Source organism: Hydra vulgaris, chromosome 09 (genome assembly GCF_038396675.1).
Source record: "Hydra vulgaris chromosome 09, alternate assembly HydraT2T_AEP".
NCBI classification, from domain to species: Eukaryota; Metazoa; Cnidaria; class Hydrozoa; order Anthoathecata; family Hydridae; genus Hydra; species Hydra vulgaris.
In genome coordinates this window covers 29,947,649-29,970,000 of record NC_088928.1, presented here as the reverse complement: position 1 = coordinate 29,970,000, position 22,352 = coordinate 29,947,649, and the positions used below count along the sequence as shown (strand labels likewise).

The window sequence follows — 22,352 nt, the reverse complement described above, 5'->3', positions numbered from 1 at the left end:
GTACTAAAATATCTTTCTTTAAAAGCTGCTGATGATGGAATATTTAGTAAGATGACAAATAGCTTTCATAACAATGGCATTTTAGAATTTTTGAACCAAAAATCATAAGAAGGATACACAGATACACCAAGTCCTTTCTCTTCGATTTGCTTAAAAAAGTAAAGTTTTTCTTTTTCGATTTCAAGTAAATAAAGTTGTAAATTAGGCTGCCAAGCTTCTGGGCAATAGTTATCATCTAGTATAAATCCGCTGAGCGAATTAGTTTGCTGATCATTTGAACTCAATTGTTCTTTCGCTTGTGTAAGCTCACATTCTGGTTGCGATTCTAAAGCACTTTGATAAATATTACGTGGCGTAAAGAATTTCAGAACTTTGTGTAGCTTTTCTACTGCTCCTAAACAATTTTGGGTTGTGATACAAACTAATTAATTATAAATAATTAATGATAATTAATTATAAATAATTAATGATAATTAATTATAAATAATTAATCATAATTATTTATAATTGGGCATTGATTTTCCGGATCAAATGCATTTTTTTTATAAGCACTTTGAAAACTCTGTAACATTAGAAAAGCAGCTGACCAATGAATTCCATCACAACTTGTTTGTAATTTAGCTTCATTTTTTATGTGGTATTGAAAGCTATTTATTGATTGATTTATGCTTCTTGTGTACTTTGAAAGCGCCGCAAGTAGATGACACATATATTTTTGTTTCTTAATAGCGATTCGTACAGCGATGTTTGTTTTATGAGCTGCGCAGGAAAACCGCGGTTTCGATGTTACCAATTTAATTTCAAGATTTTTTCAAGAGCTCAGCGCTATGAAGATTGTATTCATTAACTTCGTTAAAGTCATAAGTGATGATTACTTCCTCAACTGTTTTGGCTAACTGAATAACATTTGTAAAAGTAACCTTTCTTGATTCAGTTAATAGCACTTCAAGAATTTCATCAGAGGTTTGAATTTCAATATTTAAGACTTCATCTTCACATATTTTTAGCTGCTCATTTTCTGCTTCTTCAATATAAAGGGTAACCTCTTGGTTCAGCAATGGATCATCTTCATATGCACTATTGCCACCTTTCATCTCTTCAACTCTATCTTCTTGAGACTTTTCAAATAATTGCTTAAACAGTCTTAAACAGTGACAAATGAGCTCCCTTAATCACATGTATTAGCTGTTAAATAAATATAACTTAAGTAATCAATAAACTGTGTTTACAGTAATTAAAGCTATAAAATTTTTAAAAAATTACCATTTATTTTTGATTTATTGAAGGTAAAGGTATTTATAATCTTTTCAATCCCTAATTTAATATTTTCTGCATTGTGACGTCCCATCATCTGTTCTATACCAATAATAATGATTTCTTTTTTTAAATCACTGTTTGTTAATGTTGCACCAACTGCAATAAAGTTCAACATTTCAGGAGATGTTCATATATCACTAAATAAAGTGACAACCAGGGCATCGTCTAATTTTTTGTTAATTATGTTTGATAATTTTGCCATCGTTTCTGGTATCAAGTTTTCTCTAAAACTTTTTGCACAAGGAAGTGGAGCTTTGACTAGTTTATTCAAAAAAGGATTATTAAATGCATTAATCGAGCAGTTTGATGTAATAAAGAACTTGATAGCGTTCAAAGTATTGACATCTAGCACATTTCGCTTTTTATTTGATTTGTTTAGTGTGTCGTATGAGTCAAACCACTTACCCAAAATGTTGTGATGTTTTCTTTGTAAATGCTTCCTAATGTTGGATGTTCGACCAATACATGCTGTAAACTTTTGATTACACAATATGCAAAAAAACTCAACATCATTTTGTGTTTTATTTATTTGAGTATCAGATGTAGTGAAATGAAGATACGAAGTATACTCCTAAAATATATAAAAATCTTATGCTACATTGTTCTTAATAACATTTTAGATCTAAGAAAAAGTAATTTAAATACCCGTTCAGTTAAATTTACAATAAACTTCTTTTTCGGAAAAATGTTTCTTTGATCAAAATCTTGCATTTTGTTTATCAAATTACACGAGTCTTCAGATAAATTTGCCAAAAGACTATAACCCTGAAACCTTAATCTCGGGTCTTGCTGAATAGTAGGAATAGAAATATTGGAAAATGAAGTATTATTCGAAGACTTTCCCAATAATGATGTCAACGCAGCACATGTTGTCTGCATATTAGATTTCATCGTTTTTGTAGGATTTAAAGATCTTGTTCCTTTTGAAATTGCTTCTCCAGATTTAGATGCAGACAAACTTTGAGATAAATAAGGTTACAATTGCAACTGTTGTGATTGCAATATTTCTTCTTCATGTCGTTTTTTTGAACAAGACTTTATGATATCCTCATGATAGATCTTACTCTTGCGAGATTGATGTGTCATATTAAATTAGATATTTATGAAATGATTAAGTAAAACTTGGTTTTGTTTCCTAAACTAATTTTTTTAATACTTTTATGTATAAGCTGCATATCATAAGGAAATGCCTATAGGAACTTCCTTATGCTATAAGGAAATGCCATTAGACATATCCCTTAAAACAAATTATTACGTGTTTAACATGTTTTTAGGTCATTTTAAACAAATTTAAAAAATAATTATTAATTAAGTTTGTTAAAAATGATATTTAATTTCTCATTATAATGGCTCCTTTTAAAATGAGTGTATTATGTTTTTAATTTGAGTGAATATAGCCAGATTTTTATAATAATTGAAATGAGCTTACTAGTTAATGGTATTAAGCTATACTTTTTTCTAATTAGTTTTGGGTAAAATAGTAGTACCGTATACGACTGAGTATTATTGTGTTCAATTTGTGAGCGGAAAATGAGTTTTCCCTTGTTTTAAGCAATTTTTAAAGTGTGCGTGTGCGCTGACCAATCACATAGTGTTTTTGTGGTTGATTGCCCGTTTTAAGCGATCTTTTTTATATATAAAATGAAAAAACATACAGTCGGACAATTATTCAAAGGAATTAATTGCCCATGGCTGGGAAAAGATCTACAAAACAAAAAAAAATCATAATCTAAAAAAAATTTTTACAAATAGAATAACATAGTATTTAGTAAAAAGAGAAAAATGGCCTTTTATGTGTCAGGTAAAACGCCCTGTATATATCTAGTTTTAATATTTATGTTTTATATCAAAAGAAATAAACTTACCTAAAAGTTTTTAACTCTAAATAATCACAGGGCGTTTTGCCCCCCACATAAAAGGGCATTTTTCTTCATCCAAAACTAGCTAATTGCAAATAAACTAGTTTTATTGATTTAGTTTTAAAATTTCTATACTTGGAATATTGTGGAATAAATTACCCACGAAACAAATATTTCTTTATTATAATCACACAAATAATACAACTAATTTTCTGTAACTTTTAGTGGAGCAAGATGTTCCTAAAGTCGATTCCCTTGTGCATTTGTGAGACCTAGGTAAATTAATAATGTTGACTTTATGGGCATCTTGCCCCACCCTATCCTAAACTTGAAAAAATAAGAAAGCAAAAGAAGAGAATAAAAACAATAGTTAAAAAAAAATTAAATGAAAAAATTAAACTGTAAGGTGCAACAAACGAAGGGGGAGAAGACTGAGTCAAAGGGTGGCCGGTTCTAGACAAGAATTCAGGAAAGCCTTTCTAGGAAAGAAACATGAAAATTCTTGCTATGATAGAAAAAAACATGATTACTTTTTAGGATAGAATAATTGAAGGATAGAAAAGAAGAAAGAAATACATATATTCTTTCTGGCAAAGAAAAATGAAAAACTTGCTAGCAAAGACTTTTTTAGGATAGAAATCGCACAAATAAAAGTCATTTTCTTTCTAGCAAAGAAAATTGGAAAAACGTACTAGCAAAGAAATTTTAGAAAAGAAATTTTAAAAACGTGCTAGCAAAGAAATTTTAAGAAAGAATTTGCGCGCAATTTGGTAATTACAGTTATGATTTTTAATTGAATAAATGTTAAATAATTATAAAGACTATACGATTATTGCATTATAATAAGCTAATATCAATATATTTTTGAATGGTGTAAATTTTTTGATTTGAAGAAACATTTAATCGTCATTATAGATTATAAGTATAATCTAATTCTAACAAAATCTTTGTGAAATAATAAAGATTATCTGAAATTTCTGAATCATTCATCAGTGATTCACTTTTATTATAAATGGTAATTCTGTCCTAGCAAGTTTTTTTGGATTAATGAAATAAAATTCTGTCGTAGCAAGTTTTTTAGATTTATTAAATAAAATTCTTTCCTAGCAAGTTTTTCGCATTTATTAAATAAAATTCTTTCCAACCAAGTTGTTTACGTTTATTAAAAAATATTCTTTCTTAGAAAGTATTTCAAGTTTCTTTTCAAAATTTCTGCCAAAAAATATTCTTTTGTAAAAATTCTTTTTTAGTAAGGTTTCTTTATTTCTATCATAAAACATTCTATTCTGAAATTATTCTTTCCTAGTTTTCTATCCTCATTTTATTCTTGTCTAGCATGGCACACCAGTCAAAAAGTAAGTAACTATATATGCTATATATACATGATATATATATACAACATATATATGCTATATATTAGGGTGTGTCATTTTAAAAAAAATTGATTTTAAAAAAGTTATATTGAAAAAATATTAGGATTTTATATATAATTAAGAAATGTAACCTTCCGTTTTGTTGAATTTTAGCGCTAGCTGCATTTTTTTTAATTTTTAGTTTTACTGTTTATTGCTATTCTGTATACTACTCAGTGAGCACACACCAAAAAATGGTTGGCTGTTTTGAATTATTTTTTTCTGCCTAGAGTCGAACAGTTTTCTTTTTAATATTTCTAAGTATTCCATTTATTGTAGTTAAACAAAAAAAATTACAAAATTCTGCTTAAAATAGTGTAAAATATGTAACAATATCCTTATAAAAACCAAAATATTGTGTTACAAAATACATTTTAGGGCTTCTTACACTTAGGGTGGTTTTGTGCTCTATTGTTAAATATCCCTAATTTGTGTTATCCTTATAATATGTGCTTTCTCATAAAATAAAATAATTTTAGAAAAAGGCTATATATTTTTGTCTCTAAAAATATAATTTGTTATGTTATGACAACTAATAATATTAAAAAACACTACTATATTATAAAAATAATAAGCAATCTATTTAATATTAAATGTTCATTAAATATAAACATATATGTTAAATATTAAAACAACAACATATTGTTATATATTTTTTGAGCTCAACAAAAAATAAAAAAATAAAAATCACTTTAACTATAGTTTAGAAGTTCCATCATGTCTTTCTTGCTCCTATTAGCAGACATCAACTCTCTGCTAATGAATTGGGCTCTTATGTAAGCTTCTCTTCTTTCTGATGTGTGGACATGTCCTGCAGCTTCTGTGACCATCTTTACACACCTCTCAACTGATTGTGTATGTGAATTCCATTGGGGAACAACCATGGGGTTATCAATTAAGTCTTTAATATCCGAAGATGTAAAATTGCATGTCATAGGTGGTTCTGTTATATTATTGCTCCAGTCTATCAGACTAAAAAGATTTTTAGCATCAATGTTAATATCAGGTGTTCTTCGATGTCTATGGCTATAACCACCAGTATTAGACTGCTCATGATATTTTTCACGGAGTTTAAGAATAATTTCCACAGCTTGACCTCTTTCTACTTTACTGTCACTGCATATCATAGCTTGTAAAATAGCTTCTGAATGTGCATACCAAGCTGATCTTTTAATTGTGGGCATTACAATATCAAGAACCGGTTCCCTCTGGCTTCTGAGGAGTTCTAATTAGTATAAAATATGTCTTGATCCCTCAACCCAACATGATTTAACTTTTATGTTAAACCAGTTTGGAATATAAACACCTACAATATATTCAACAATCCATGTAAGATTTTGAAGGTTGATACCATATAGGCCATGCTGAGAAACCCATATCCTGCAAAATCTTAATGCCGTAGTGAGCCATCTGCTATGGCAAACAGGTCCTATTTCTAGCATTGCTAACTGCTGAGGTAAATCACCAGACTTTATTGCTTTTGTTATTCGGTAAGCATAGCTTTGATCAGTACTTAAACCATTTATAACTTCAGGGCTAAGAACTATTAATGCAGGCCCAATATCAATTTTTGTAAATCTGGGATTAATTTCAAGACTTGTTGCTGAATTTAACATCTTTCCCAGTATTCCTGACCACTTATTTCCACATTTTGTTGGGTCGTCTAAGCTTATAATTAAATGTCTTAAACCTAACTCATTTGTGTGAAGATCACAGACAATCCATACTAATCTCTTTCTCAATTTTCTTTCCACCCATTGCATCACACCACCTTCCCAACCAGTATTTACATTAGTGCTGTCTCCTCCTATTGCTTTTAGTTGTGTTCCTAAATTTCTTTCCATCAACCAGTTAACCAAGTGGTCTGCAATTACCTCAGCATGTTTTCTGTGATCAGTCTTATCAGGAACAAAATGAAATAGATATTTTCCACCTGGTTCAGTAACGACAGAATAATGCTCTTCCTTGAGAAGACCAGGGAAATGCGTACCATCAAATTCTGTTAATACTTTTGTATAATCTTTCCTGCCATCAAAAAAAATACAGGAAACCACATTATTTTCAAGGTCTTTATTAAATTTATTAGCTAATTCAATAGCTAACTTCTCTTGGGCCCTTTTAACCTTGCTGTGATCAATAATCATCAATGTATTATTCTTTGTTATAATTTTTGCATCTATAAGTGCTGCTGTCGCTATTTCTGCAGTTTCTCGTAAGCTAGTGTGATGCTTCATACTAGCCATTGCAATGTTTGTTATGTCCATTCTGTTATAAACTTTTACAATACTATTGGAAGGTTCTGGTTCTCTAGAAAAATCCGATTCTGATTCAACTTTATTTGTTTTTTCAATCTGAAAAAAATAAATACAAGACTTAAACTTTTTGTTATTAACATTAAGTTACTTGTTTATAAAAAATCTAAAAAAAAAAGATATTGAGATATTTTTATAAACAATCACTATATCAACATTTCATTTCTTTAAAAAAAGTTATATTAATTACTAAAAAACATATTTTATTATTACCTGAATAATCTGTGCCAAGCAATTATAATCTTCTGGAATCATTTGGTTGACTTTTTCTTCTTTTTTAATTTTTTTATCTCTCTTTTCTAATTGCAGCTGATACTCTACTTTTCTCTTTATAACTTGTTTTATTTTTGTTGATTCTAGAGTGTCAACTCCACCAATGTAGTAATGTGCAAAACTTCCAACTTTGTCTCTCTGTGACTTGATAAAGCTGAGTTCTATAACAGGAATTTTACTTTCACGTACACATGTACATTTAATATGTGCCTGTTTTTTACAGTCTTGGTCGAACCATACTCTGAACAAAACATTATTAAACATTTACAGGACAAAATATCGAAGAGTTTGTCCATTTTTGGAATAAGAGTATCCTTTATTGATTTTTTTGCATTTCCTAGGCTAACTTTAACTGCAGTTTCCCACAGATACTTTATTTTAGCTTTAATACTACATTCTTTAATAATTACTGGATGTAAAAACTTGCAATTAGCTTTTTTCCATTGAGCAGATAAAGCTAGAGTCATATCATTAACTAGTTTATCAACAGTATAGTTTCTTTTGTTAAGGTCACTGGTCTCTCTCAAAAATATTCCATAGCGTAAAATATCCCTTGCAGTAGGGAGCTCAGATGGTAAAAGAAGTTTTTCTTTTCCAACATATCTACTTAAGTGAGTAGCTGATAAATTTCTTGTGATTTTTGGTGCCATTTGTTTTATTAAAACTTAATTTTTCAATAATCAAAGTAATTTAATTTAAATTTATTTTTATCAGGCAAAGCGTAAAGTTTTGAAAAATATCTCCTAATATTCCGAAATAAATTTCTTCCACTTAAAGTATAATTTTTAAACAGAAAAACGAAATACGTCATTGTTTTAATGATTTTCAAAATATTCGCAAACAGAATACATAAAAACCCAAAAAAATGTAGCTACTACTTAATTTAATTTATTTTTAAAAGTATTACTCTATTTCATTTATGAAATCCTAATATTTTTTTCATATAATTTTTTTGTTGTTGAAAGTATAGGGTTTTAGTTGTCTAATTGACGCACCCTACTAAATATACACAATCTTTCTTATTGTAAATTTTATGATATGGCAAAGGAAATGGAATATATATATATATATATATATATATATATATATATATATATATATATATATATATATATATATATATATATATATATGTATATATATATATATATATAATATGCGTATGTTCTGTTTCAGTTACGTTTGTAAACGCATTTATACGCGTAAGTTGCGTTTGAGTTATGTTTATAAACGCATTTTAAATGTGTAAGTTGCGTATTAAATGCGTGCGTAAACGCAGTTACTTGCATAAATTGCGTTTATGTTTATGTAAGTAAACGCAATAAATTGCGTCAAATGCGTTTTAGTTTGCGTGTGAGTTTTTATTTTGGAACGCCAACCCAAAGCGCAGTTTTTTTTGCGTTCCAATGTATGTCTGCAACTGACACGATAACGATCTGCTATGATTGCTAGTTCATTGTATGAAACCTATTTTGATTACATTTTTTTAAGACATCAGATTCGTATAGCTTGTCATATTTATTATTAGATTCATTTAATAAGATATTATCCTCAGGTTCATAAAAATTGTCATGGGTAATTTGTCTATCAATGTCTTTCTCAACATTTTTATGTGTATTTAACTGTTTTTGCCTTGTTACAATTTTTTTTTTCTAGTTACAGTTTTCTTTAAAGTAGATGTGTAGGCACGATCAAGTAGTCTAAGTTAATTTGTGCGTTTCTTTTGCCCAACAAACACATCCCACTCTTTTATTGGCACTTTAAAAGTACATCTGCATTTTTCTCTTTCTACTCTTAAATCATAACAATTGCACGAACATATATCAAACATGTTGTCAAAAGCTTTCAATTTGTCATAAAAACTAGCATTTCTTCTAAGTCTTTATTTAAATTGGATGCTTTTTTTATTAATCTACATACTTTTGAGAATACTCCCTCTGTTTTGATTGTTGGAAAACTGAATTTACGCCAAATATTTTAAATTTTAGTGGTAACTAATCTGTAACATTTATGAGCAAAACTTGATCCTTTGCCTTTAGCATCTTCATTTCTACGAACATAATAGCAAAATTTTACAACATCCCTTTTTGTAGGTACCATTGCAGTTGGAAATTTAGAACCTTGTCCAAATGTTAAGTTGTCAGTTTTACTGCAAGTATAAAATGTTGCCATGATACAATGTGTTGTTTATTATTAGTTATATTTTATTTTTAATTACTAAAAAAATAAAAAGTAGACAAATATATACACAAACACTAAATATACTATGCATAGAGACTAAAAAGCAACAAATAGAATAAACTAAAAAATTACATAGTTCTTAAAAAATTACAAAAGTTTTTATGCCATGATATTTTGAAACTTTATTTAAGGCATAAAGTTAATAATTCTGAAATTGAGTAACAATTTTGCTATAAGAATGTATACCCAAAAAAAAAATTTTTTTTTTTTTGGAAAAATTAGGGTGTGTGTAAAAATAAAATTTAGTTTACATAGTTTATTATACCAATTCAAAAACTCCATATAGTGCTGCTTGTCAAAATTTAAAAAAAGTATGGTTTTGACCCGCCCTAATATATATATCAACTCTAAAAGATATATATATATATTTTATAAATAAAACTACATATTTTTTACAACTTTAAGTTTTGTACTTAATGCAATCATCAGGTTTAACCAATTTAACATGGCTCATCATAAAAAGCTTACTGCAAGAACAACAACTTCTTTAATATGTATAAAAATCCCAAAGAATTATTAAACAAAAAAAGAGAACTAATATCCAAGTGTCATCATTAGAACAAATTTTTGCTGGATAACCACAAACCAAAAGATTAGATTTTTCTAAAGCATTTTTCTCTTGTACAGAGTTATTTTTCCACGAGAAAAAATCATATTTTTTACCTGATGATTGCATCAAGCATGAAACTTATACTTGTGAAAAATATGTAGTTTTATAAGAAATATTTTATTTATAAAAAATTTTTACTTAATTTATTTTAACTTACTTTAATTCATCGAGCACTCTCCTGAAGATATATGCAAGCATAAATACGTATATATGTATGTATATGTATACACACATATGTGTGTATATATATATGTATATATATACACATATTAATACCACAAAATTCTTTGCACATTTTGTATGGAATTCAGTTAAAATGTGTTAATATAGTCTTATACATGTTGAGAGTGTTTTATTAAGTGTTTATATAGCCATATTAATATTTATATAGTCATATACAAAGCTGAAAATATATACAAAGGATGCTGTGTTGAAAAATTAGTTAACACATATAACTGCACTAAATTTAGTTTGAGGCATTTGAATGTTGTAACTTCTTATCATACTATCCCTAAAATATTTATAACAACCTCATTAAAATATTTATAACAAGCTCATTGTCATCAAATGAGTTATTAAAGTAATAACCAAATTGGAGCTTAAACTAAATTTGGTCTTTTTTTTGAAACGTAAATTATGTCAAAATTAAGTATTATAGTACTTATGTAATTTTTTAAAATAAATCAAATTTTTTTTATTTCAATTTATTTTAGGGACAAAGAGATAATCAGTATGAATGGACTAAAGAAGATGCTGCAAAGGAAGCAAGAGCTCTATCAGCTGTATGCTTTTTTGTTTGCAAAAGTTATAAAAAGAAAATTAAACATGGATTATAATTTCAATTATTTAACTTTCATAATTAGTATTTATTTTAACTTGTAAGGTTGACTCATCTGAGAAGTGAACCTAAAACAATGGTGATTTAAGTTATAATATTTATAAAATATTGTAAAATAAATTATGAATAAGAATGTGAATAAAAATACCTTTTCCAACCCTCAACAGACCAGTGACGATAATTTCAAGCCCATTCAGTCTTTTTTTCTTCATGAAAGAAGGTAGTTTCGGTTTCTTGGCTGGACGATGACACATCAATCCTACGTCTTTCAACCTTCTGTTTCTGATCTGATACAACAATACCAGCTTCGTGAATAAACTTAGTCAATACTTTTTATGACTTTTTTCTGTTCTCCAGATAGAAGTTCTGTCTGTTCTTGATGTTTTTTTACTTTTTGAAGGTGGTTTCCTTACACCAAATTCTTCTCCAGTATCAATTTTTTTCCCTCTCCAGTGTAAATTTTTCATTACTTGAAAAACACTGAGTTGTGATTTTTTATCTAAACGAAGTTTTAAGGCACTTCAATGTATATATAAAAAAAGATAGAGAGAATATCTTTAAATTGTTAAGCGATTTCTTCTTGATCTTCTTGTTGGTAATAAGTTAAGATTAAGCCGGCCAGGGGAGGGGGGAGAAATAAAACTCTAGTTGCTCATTTATTTTAACCTATAAATAAAAAACCAAATTAGCAAAATGGAAAAAGTTGTATGTTTCTTTCTCTATAACATTATGCCTAAAAATAAACCTTGAATGACAAGGCTTGTTGAAAAATGTAGAAAGTTTTCTAATAAAGTAAAGTGCCTGTTTGTAAAAAATGCAGGTAAAAAAGATAAATTATGAATAAATGGGAAACTAAGAATCAGAAAGCCCAAACTAATGCAGTAATGACAACACAATACTACCACATAAATGATTTTTTAAATTGAAATAATGTTACACGCAGATTGTGAAATTTACGCATTTCATTAAATGTGCAATTTCACAATCATTTCACAATCATGCTCAAATTTACAAATGAGCACGATTTTTTGCTCATTTTGTAAACTGGATAGTGCAGATTATGAAATGTTGAAATATTATTGTTGATTTTGAAATAGTTATATTTATTATATACAATATATATTTGAAGTTGACTTAAATAGAGAATTGTGCAGTTGAGTCTACATATATATATATATATATATATATATATATATATATATATATATATATATATATATATATATATATATATATATATATATATATATATATATATATATATTAGTAGAAAATCACTTAACAAAAATTTTTTCCATTTTACACTATATATATATATTTATATATATATATATATATATATATATATATATATATATATATAAATATATGTATAAATATATATATATATATATATATATACATATATATATACATATATATATATATATATATATATATATATATATATATATATATATATATATATATATATATATGTAAATTATGTTAGTGTATTTTACAAATAGAGTGCTCAATGTTCTTAAAGAACAGAGCAATAATAAATTAGTAAAAACACTTATCTAACTTATATATATATATATATATATATATATATATAGAGAGAGAGAGAGAGAGAGAGAGAGAGAGAGAGAGAGAGAGAGAGAGAGAGAGACAGAGAGAGAGAGAAATATTGTTTAAACTTAATAAATATATGTTAATAATAAAAAATGAATATAAATATTGTTTAAACTTAATAGATACAGATTTTATTTATTACTTAATTGTTGCTTTTTTTTTTTGCTAAAATATTTACACTTTCTTTATTTGTGTGCACTACTTAGCACTATTTGCAACTAAATTGGTAACCATATAAAACTAATAAAACATATACTTAATTGAAGAGCCTACTCACAATTAAGGCTGTTGATGGGTACTTGGGCACCCGGGTACCTGACCATTGGTTATTGCTCGGGTAACCTTTTTTACTGATGGTTACCCATAGAAGTTCTTATTGTGATTTTTTTATCACAATCAGAATTTCTAAAAGTTCATTCATTCAGAAAGTTATTTGATTTTCTTGATGTTATGCAATGTTAAGTACAATAGACCTTCTTGTTAATTACAATGTTTTACTTATCGTAAATTGGAAAAACTAAAACAAAGAAAATAGCATTCATTAATTTGTAACAAATTCTTGTTTTGTAAAAGCTAGTTGTTGTTATATATATACACGCTACCCAAAGCTATTTTAGCGCGCAAATACATGTGCATACTAGCAACTTTAGTATCATTAGAATGCGTTTTCTTGATTGCTGGGCATGTGGTGAATTGATGGCATGCATCTTGGGCACCCAAAACAGTGGATTGCTAGTATTTTTAAACCGTAATTCAGAATTATGTAACCTGGACACTTTAAGCAAAATAAAGATGTAAATGAAAAAGAGCAGCTATAAAATTTTTTGAACCCGTCATTCAAAAACCCATGGGTACTCATGTACCCATTCAAAAACCCATGGGTACTCGTTTACTTGTCTGTTCATTTGATGAGTACCCAGACAGTGATTTTTGCAATTTTCAACAGACCTACTCGAAATATATATTTTTTTGACAAATATAACAAACAAGAAATGTAAGACTAATTTACTGCACATTATGCAAATCTTAATAAATTATTTATTTATTTGAGCATTTGAAGTTTGATATTAAATTGGCATGGTATTATATACTAATATATTTACATTATCAAAATTAAAAAGGTAATTTTATCAAAATTATCAAAACATTATCAAAATTAAAGAGGTACCTTTTTAATTTTAACAATTAACATTATCATGCATGTATGCTTCTCTTTAATAATTCCTACTTCAGTATGATTTCATTAGTAACATAGTTGAGTTTTAATTACCAGTAAAAGATATTTTAGCTTCTAGATGCTGGTGGTGATTATCTAGACAAAAAGATTCGTGATGTTTTTTGTCGTTATCCTTTTCCACTATTGCATGCAATATTAATAGAGTATACTAAGGTAAATATTATTGGAAATGAAAATATAATATTAGTATTATTATAATGCTTTTTTTTAATGTTTTAATTTTTATTTGTTCATTTTAGTTTAGAGATCATGATATAGAGTTAGATATCGTTAAAATGCTAAAAGGAAATTTTTGCCGTTGTGTTCTTGCAATAAGTAAATTTATTTTTAATACATTTTTTAATTTGATTTCTTTATCATTTTTGCACTCTTAATATAAAAATGTGTTGCATTTATATATGTATATATATAAACATATAAATATATGTATGTATATATATATATATATATATATATATATATATATATATATATATATATATATATATATATATATATATATATAAATATATATATATATATATTATATATATGTGTGTTTATTAAGTGGTGTTATGTTTGTTATTTTGGACTAAAGTTTTAGAGTAAGCTTTTTTTTAGAATAAATTGTTTTTCTTTTGTTTAATAAGTGTATATACTGCTTGATTTAACCCAAAACAGTTGATTTATGTATTTATATGTATTTATGTATTTTTATGTATTTATATAATTATAAATAATGATTTATGTATGCAAGTCTTACCTATTTTTTGTTGCAAAAATTTTTTTGCCCAACCTTATTTTACTGTCATTTACATTATTTGATATAGATAAATTTGTTTATGATGTTTTTCAATTGTCAATATGAAAAACTAAATATTTATTTTGTAGATAAATAAAAAAATATTAATTTCAAACTAAATATGGAAATCAGCAACTATCTGATTTTTTAGTTTTTAAACATTAAGTGGTTTTACTTGTGGTGCTGGTTTAAAAAAATGCTCCATTAAGTGGTTTACTTGCAGTGCTAGTTTTAAAAAATACTCCATTAAGCGATTTACTTGTGGTACTAGTTTTTAAAAATGCTCCATTAAGTGGTTTACTAGTATACTTAAAAATAAGTTTATTAATTTAATTACAGGGATTATCCTTTTTGGATATTTCCAGAATTCCAGATATTTTTTTTCAACTTTAAGTTTTTCTGGATATCCAAAACATTTTCTATACATACAAAATTAGGTATAAATTTGTGTAATATATTTGTTTTTTAAGCTTTTTCACTCATCACTTGTAGAAAAATAAAAAAAAATTAGAAACAACTCAGGTAAAAGCAAAATTAAGAGGAAAATAAGGGAAAATATTTTCCGGATATTTTACCCAAACAATTTTCCGGATTTTTAAAATATGACCTTGATGATCTATAAATCAAAAATGATTACACTGAAAATCAAATATATCACCTAGAAATATTGTGTTTTAATATAAAGAATTTTATAAGGATAACTTTATATACTGTAACAGATGTTTTAACTTAATTTACTGATAAACAAACGTTTTTATAATTTGTTTTCCTATATTTCTTTCTTTTCTTTTCAATATTTTTAATGACATTTGTTGCTTACCACAATGACAACTTTTTGTAATATCGTTGCACTGCAAATAAATTGATTAGGCCCATGATATTGTCTTAACTTCAAATAGACTAACATTATAAAACGTTTTAAAAGCTTGTATTTTAAAAACTGTTGAGTACTTTAATTTCAGATGTTTTATGTTTTGATCAAAGATCAAAAAATAAAACATCTGAAATTACACAAATGTTATAAATCATAATTTATAACATAATTAAAACATTCGAAATTTATGTTATAAATCACTAAACTTTTTTTAGCTTGTTGTTCTAGCAAACAATAAAATAATAATTATTATTAATTAATAATTATGGATAAAACTAATGAATTAACAACAGAAAAACGTGCTCAGATTGTTATTGTGTAAACAAGGATTGACCCTGACCTCTATTGCTGCATTCTTAATGATCCAATGAAGAAACTATTAAAAGAATTTTTTTTAGTCACTAAACTTAAATCAATAAAGTAAATTGTATTGTAATGGTCAGGAATTGTATGGTAGTGGTGCTATTGTGTATGCTAGTGGTGCTATGGTGCTTTTTAAACTAAAGATATAGAGTTTAAATTCCGCTCTATTAAATCTAACTCGAAAATATGCTTGGAAGCTTATCTTATTTTTCTCTGCAGTTTATTTAATGAGGCTTATGTTTTAAAGTTATAGAGCGAGCTTATGTTTTAAAGTTATAGAGCGAGCTTATGTTTTAAAGTTATAGAGCGAGCGTTGTAACAGGGAAAAAAACAAAAGTAGCTTTCTTATCTTATCTGTTTTCTTATCTTATCTGTTTTCTTATCTTTTTTTCTGATCTCTTGGCCTTATCATTGAAAATATAGCTTTTATATATATATTGCTGACCTCATTTTTTCAAATTCCAAGGGCTAATATATATATATATATATATATATATATTTTTTTTAATGCAGAACTTTTATTAATAAAGTCTATATATCTTTATTAATGTCGCCTGCTTCCATTTTTTTATTTTCTTCCAAATCTAAATCGTAAAGCACATCTAGTTCTCACTTTTTGATATTACTGTTTGGTAGTCCAAATATTTTATGGACATATTTTAAATTCCAATTTATGTTGCTTGTTGAATTGCTAGACCATTTTATTTTTATTTTTATTTTTTTGCAATGTTGACAGATTAAAAAATTTATTATTCATTTTATATATTTCATTATTATTCATATATGATCCAATTAATTTTGTTGCTTTCAGTTTTTTGTTTTTTTTCCCTAAAAGGGGAAATGTTAGTGTCATGTTAAATACATTTTTTGATTTTTGTTCATTGAATTTTAGAAGTATTATGAATACCACTATTTATTTATACAAGTTAAAATTTGTGTTTGACACTTATAAATATCAATAAAAATTAGCTTTATAAAGCATAATTAAATATATCTGTAATGACATGTTTCTTAAGTTTTTTTCGAAAGTGACTGTTTCACAAGTTACTGTTGCAAAAGAATTCATTTTGACATAAATTTTTTATTTTTTATCATTGTTTAAAAAAGTAAAAATTAAATTGTTAACATTTTGTGATTCTGAAGATAATATTTCATTAAAGACATTTTGGTACGTACAAATGTTTAATTTTTAGAATCCTATTGGTGAACAAAATTTAGTAATGGACTTCAAAGCATCATTTATTGAAAGCACTTGTTACGCAAGTGCTAATTTCGTATGTAGCAAAAAAGCTTTATTTTAAAATTCAACTTGTAAAATGCTATATTTTGAAATGAGTACTTGCAAAATGAAAATCGAAGATTTTAAATGCCTCACGAAAAAAATTAATTTCTCGTTATCAATATCTTTTTGAAATAATTTTTTTTCTTAAATTTTACAAAACCTTCTGGTTAACAACTCATATCTGGAGTAACTATTTTATAAATGCTAAATTTGGAATTGAATGAAATTACAAATTTTGCATTTATAAAATAATACTAAATGAATTTATTAATAATGATAATAATAGTATAAAAAATTCTACTAATAGAAACTTCTGTGTAGTTGAAATGATCTTGAAAGTCACAAAGGATGACTGATAAACTTTTTTTTATCATAAAAATACTATCATTAAAAAAAAAATTATAGAGATATAAATAATTTAAAATCATTTTTTACTTTAAAGTAATTGCTAACATTTTTTTTTAGTTCAATTTATTCAAAACCCCCCAAACTATTTTGTGCAAAAAATTCACAAATCCCATTATGGTGCAGTTGATGATGACAGAACATTGTGTCGAATTATTGTTTCCAGAGCTGAGGTATATTAAACCAATTGTTATTTTAATAAGATTTAACTGTGTTATTGCCATAACAATTGCAAAGTTCAACAGACCTTGATTGTAGACAGGCTTCATAGACCACGAATATTTATTATGCGATACTTCATAGACCACCAATATTTTAATGTGATACTTGACAGAACACATATTGTTTGTAGGTGATACTTCACAGACCTCGAATCATTTGTAGGTGTTCCATAACAGACCACCAATAATTTTTTTGTGATATTTCATAGGCCACCAGTATTTTTTATGTGATACTTCATAGACTTTGTGCAAGTTTTAATTAAACTAAATTAAACCCCTTTTAAGTTTCTTAGTTTTTTCAGCACAGATTTTATCCAACACTGGTTGATTATACCAAAAAATAAACATTTTTCACACTTACTTGGAAAATATCAAAATTATAAATGTTACTTTTAAAATATTATAAAGATGCCTAGGGATAACATGATTTAAAATGTTTTAAATTCAAGTAAAAATAATAAGATATTTTCACATTTGGTGTCATCAAACATTAACATTAACATTTGGTGTCATCAAACATTAACATTAACATTTGGTGTCATCAAACATTAACATTTGGTGTCATTAAACATTAACATTAACATTTGGTATTATCAAACATTAACATTTGGTATCATCAAACATTAACATTAACATATGGTATTATCAAACATTAACATTAACATTTGGTATCATCAAACATTAACATTAACATTTGGTGTTATCAAACATTAACATTAACATTTGGTATCATCAAATATTAACATTAACATTTGGTGCCATCAAACATTAACATTAACATTTGGTGTCATCAAACATTAACAAACAAAAAATTTAAAAAGTTATTTTTAAAGTTTCTGAAAAAAATTTTGTGTTCATGATCAAGTAAAGATGGTATAATAACTTAGTAAAGATCTTATAAAACAATGTAATAAATTTTATCTCTAAATATTATAATAACTTGTAGTACTTAAAAGACTAATCTTCAATATTATCAAATGTGCAAATTTCTATGTTACTGAGTTTTTAAAATTTTATTTTATTTAAACATTAACTGCAAACAGTGATCAGCCGACAGTGAATAGTGAACAATGGTTTACTGATTTTGTTTTTGGAAAGAAATTTTAATTTTTTTCAAGATTATAAAATTTTTTTTTTTAACTTTTAATATCAAAGAAGTTCTATGTTTTTTTTTTTTTATTCTTTCACTTATAAAATAAATATTTAGAATGATTTGGCAATGATAAAGCAACTCTTTTTTTTGCGGTTTGGAATAGAAATGTTTGATTATATTGCTCAAGTGTGTCATAGTCCTATAAAAGGTCTTGTATTGCGTTTAATTGCAAGTAAGTTATTTAATTGATTATTGAATGTGTTAAAAATCCAAATTAAGAATTAATCATATTACTTTTTTTTTTCATTTTTTTTTTTTCAATCTAGATTTGTTTTCTTATGAAGAAAAAGAAAAAGTAAGTAAATTTAACATTTGTGACCCCATGTTACTGGGTCATAAATTAATGAATATTTGTAAAAAAAGTAATGTAAAAGACGTTAATTAGATTTTCTTGTTGAAAAAGGTCACCCACAAACCAAAAATTCAAGGTTACTATATATGCGTATAGGTAAAATTTCAAATATATTTATGATTGTTAGTTTTTAATTCTAATTTTTTTTTAAGTTTGATTTTTAAATGAGTTTTTAAGCATTTAACAGTTTATTGTTACACCATAACACTCTAAGTTACAAATATATATGAATTTACAAACTTGAATTACAATTTTACAAGTACAAAAAGCTGTTGTATATATTGAAAAAATGTTTTGTAGTATTCAGCTTAATTAAAGCACAATATACAATTTTCATAATTTGTTAGATAAAATAAACATAAGCTGGAGGTTCTCTTTCTTTTAATAGATTTAAAAAAGATCTTAAAGACACTTCGTTGCTTGCTCTGCACATTGATTTGTTCTGGAAATTTCCAGTCTTGATGGTTCCTGTTTCCAAAACTTTTTCACTGAGTTTAACACTTTTTCATGATGGTGCAAGCTGCTACATAGCTACTGATAATCATCTGCATTGTTTATTTGGTCAGTAAACCAATGGTCCACCCATCTGTAATTGATGAATCTACTAATGTTGATGAGTGAGTCTCTTCTCTCTGGTAGAAGCATAAATCCCAAAAGAGCTAATATCGTTTGGGAATTTCATCTTGCATTATTTAGTTTAGGTTATTTATTTAGGTTATTTAGGAAATAATCCAGTCACTTTAGGAAATACTCATCACGTCATTCTGCTGTTATAGTAATCATTTCTTTACCATTCTTGAATTTCTTCCTGAGCTGTTTGCAGTTCTTTATAAGTTCTGGGATAAATTGATATTCATTATGGGCAACATGTTGTTTCCTCCAAGTTATTCATCAAGTACTTTGCAAAGGACTTGATCGAAAACATTATGTTGACAATCAATGAATTGTGTTTCTTCCATTTTTTTTTTAGTAAAACATTTTTGTAACTGACTGCCAATTTCATTCTTTCTTCCAGTGTTTACATTCATAGTGTCTGCTACAATCATCTTTATACTCTTCTATAAGTGGTATTCATCAAGAATAGCTGATATACTTCTAACAACAGTATCTGCTTTTTTGTCTGGTAGATCTAGTGCTTGTAACTTAACTTCTCTTTGTTTATTCTTCAACACTAACACTTGGTATATTTTGTGACTAACCAATCAAAGTGCAGTAACCAGCTTACTAAATGTAGCGTTTTCTTCATTTCTTTTTTAACTTTACAGCTTCTTTAATAGATGATTTGAATATACCAGACTCTGAAGGTGTCTGAATGTCTATCCCACCTTGAAATAACTGTTGACAAATGGTTGCAGCTTTGCTGGTTGATAACTTTGAAGATGTTACTTATTTGGTTGCAGTTTTGGTTTTGCTGTAGTTCTTTGCTGGTACTTGTGGGCTGTTTTTCTGAATGTTCAGACTCTTGATATTCTGCATCAGACTCGGATTCTGAAGTTGATGTTGTTGCTGTTGCTGATGTTGAAGTAGACTGCAAGGAGATTTTACTTTTTTTAGATGGATAACTTTTGAACTAGCAGCCTTCCCAATTGTATTCTCAACCTGTTCTTTGCTTTCATTCTGAAGATGATACAATCATTTGTCCTCACTGCAGAACCATTCACCATCTTTTTTTTAAAATCAAAAGCTTCATTGAATGGATTGTATATTCTTTGAATTACACATTTATCGTACATTTTCAGCACTTGATCCAGTTTTGCCTGCAAGACTTGAATTAATAAATGTGGAAAATTTAATTTATTTTGCCATGAACTTATTACTTCTTTCTCAATTTGCTTTATGTGTTTTAATCTCCCTTTGATTGATTCTCCTAGGAATACTCTTTGATTGATTCTTCCAGGAACACTCAATGATTCTCCCAACAATTTGGATTTTGAGTGGTATGCTGCTGTTATCTTTCACTGTTCTTCTAGTGGAACAGTTCTTCTTTTCTTATGTGAATCATAAAATTGTACAAGATTTTATATCTTGATTGTCTTGTTTCTTTAAATAGAGAAAGCACTTTTCTTATGAGACATTATGATTAAAGATAATACTTGAATATATTTCTGAAAGGTAATAATAATAAATATAAGTGCTTGTGTATTATTTGACTGCCATGGTGCCAATGCAGTGTCAGTGCATGCTGCCAATATATAATTGTACTTATATATTATTTAACTGCCATGGTGAATACAGATTTATATAACACTGATAATAATTATCAACACTGATCATTATTATCAGTGTTGCTTAATCAGGCAGCATTTATAGTCTAAATTTTGCTAATTTCCATAAACTTCTAGAAGACTCCAGAAAATTCTAGAAAGTTTCAGAAATTTCTAAAAATATCCAGAACAGAAAGTTCTAGAAAGTTCCTTAAGGTATAAGAAAACTCTAAGTTTCAGAAAGCAAATGCTACTTATATACCATTTTAAAAATTTTGTGCTTTGAGTGACCTTTTTTGAATATTAATTGGAATAAAATTCATTTTCATTACTTTTTAGCTAGAGTTCATTGATTTAAGACACAGAAAATTAATTATCTTTCAAAAAGTTAACATACAAACGTATGTGCGTGTAAGTCAATATAAGAGATCAAGGAAAACATTTTTTACCAGAAAATTGAAGCCTTCAAAATGTTTTACCTTCTTTAATTTAAAGACCAGATTTAAATTTAAAGATTTAAAAAAAGAAGAATTGAAACAGAAAAGTTACTTTCAATTCGGTTACCATCAGTGTTCAATGTGGTTACTATCAGCTTTCAATGTGGTTATCATCACCACTCAATTTGGTTACCATCAGGCTTCAATTTGGTTATAGGGTTTGTAATCCTGAGCTATATTTTCAATCCCAGGATTTCGAGATTATATTTATCTAATTCAGAGATTGCGGCACATCCAAAGCTTCATTGTCCAGTCGACTTCTTATTTTTGTTGCAAAAAGACCGGCCACAAAAAAAGTAGGTTTAGATTCTACACTGGTAGGCTTAATAGTCATTAAAAAATTATGTGCTCTTTGCAAAAAATCACCATGTGTTCCTCCATTTTTAAGCAACAGCATTTCCTTTTGAACTTTCAGTGACAGCCTCTCTCAATGAACTGATATGGTGGGCAAATGTGCTTTTTTTATAACTTTATTAAGTTAGTCTGTTATTCTTTTGCTTTTTT

At 26.9% G+C, this 22,352-nt stretch overlaps 1 protein-coding gene across 3 annotated transcripts in view; it reads left to right on the top strand.

Annotated features, from left to right (window-relative positions):
- The window catches only part of LOC101238969 (uncharacterized), a 91,075-nt gene that overhangs the window by 47,898 nt on the left and 20,825 nt on the right, over positions 1–22,352 (top strand). For all 3 annotated transcript variants that reach the window (XM_065805274.1, XM_065805275.1, XM_065805273.1), the window contains 6 exons: positions 10,738–10,806; positions 13,768–13,869; positions 13,956–14,031; positions 17,482–17,594; positions 18,850–18,967; positions 19,062–19,090. In XM_065805274.1, coding sequence (XP_065661346.1) covers positions 10,738–10,806; positions 13,768–13,869; positions 13,956–14,031; positions 17,482–17,594; positions 18,850–18,967; positions 19,062–19,090 — 507 coding nt within the window. The remainder of the gene's footprint in view (positions 1–10,737; positions 10,807–13,767; positions 13,870–13,955; positions 14,032–17,481; positions 17,595–18,849; positions 18,968–19,061; positions 19,091–22,352) is intronic.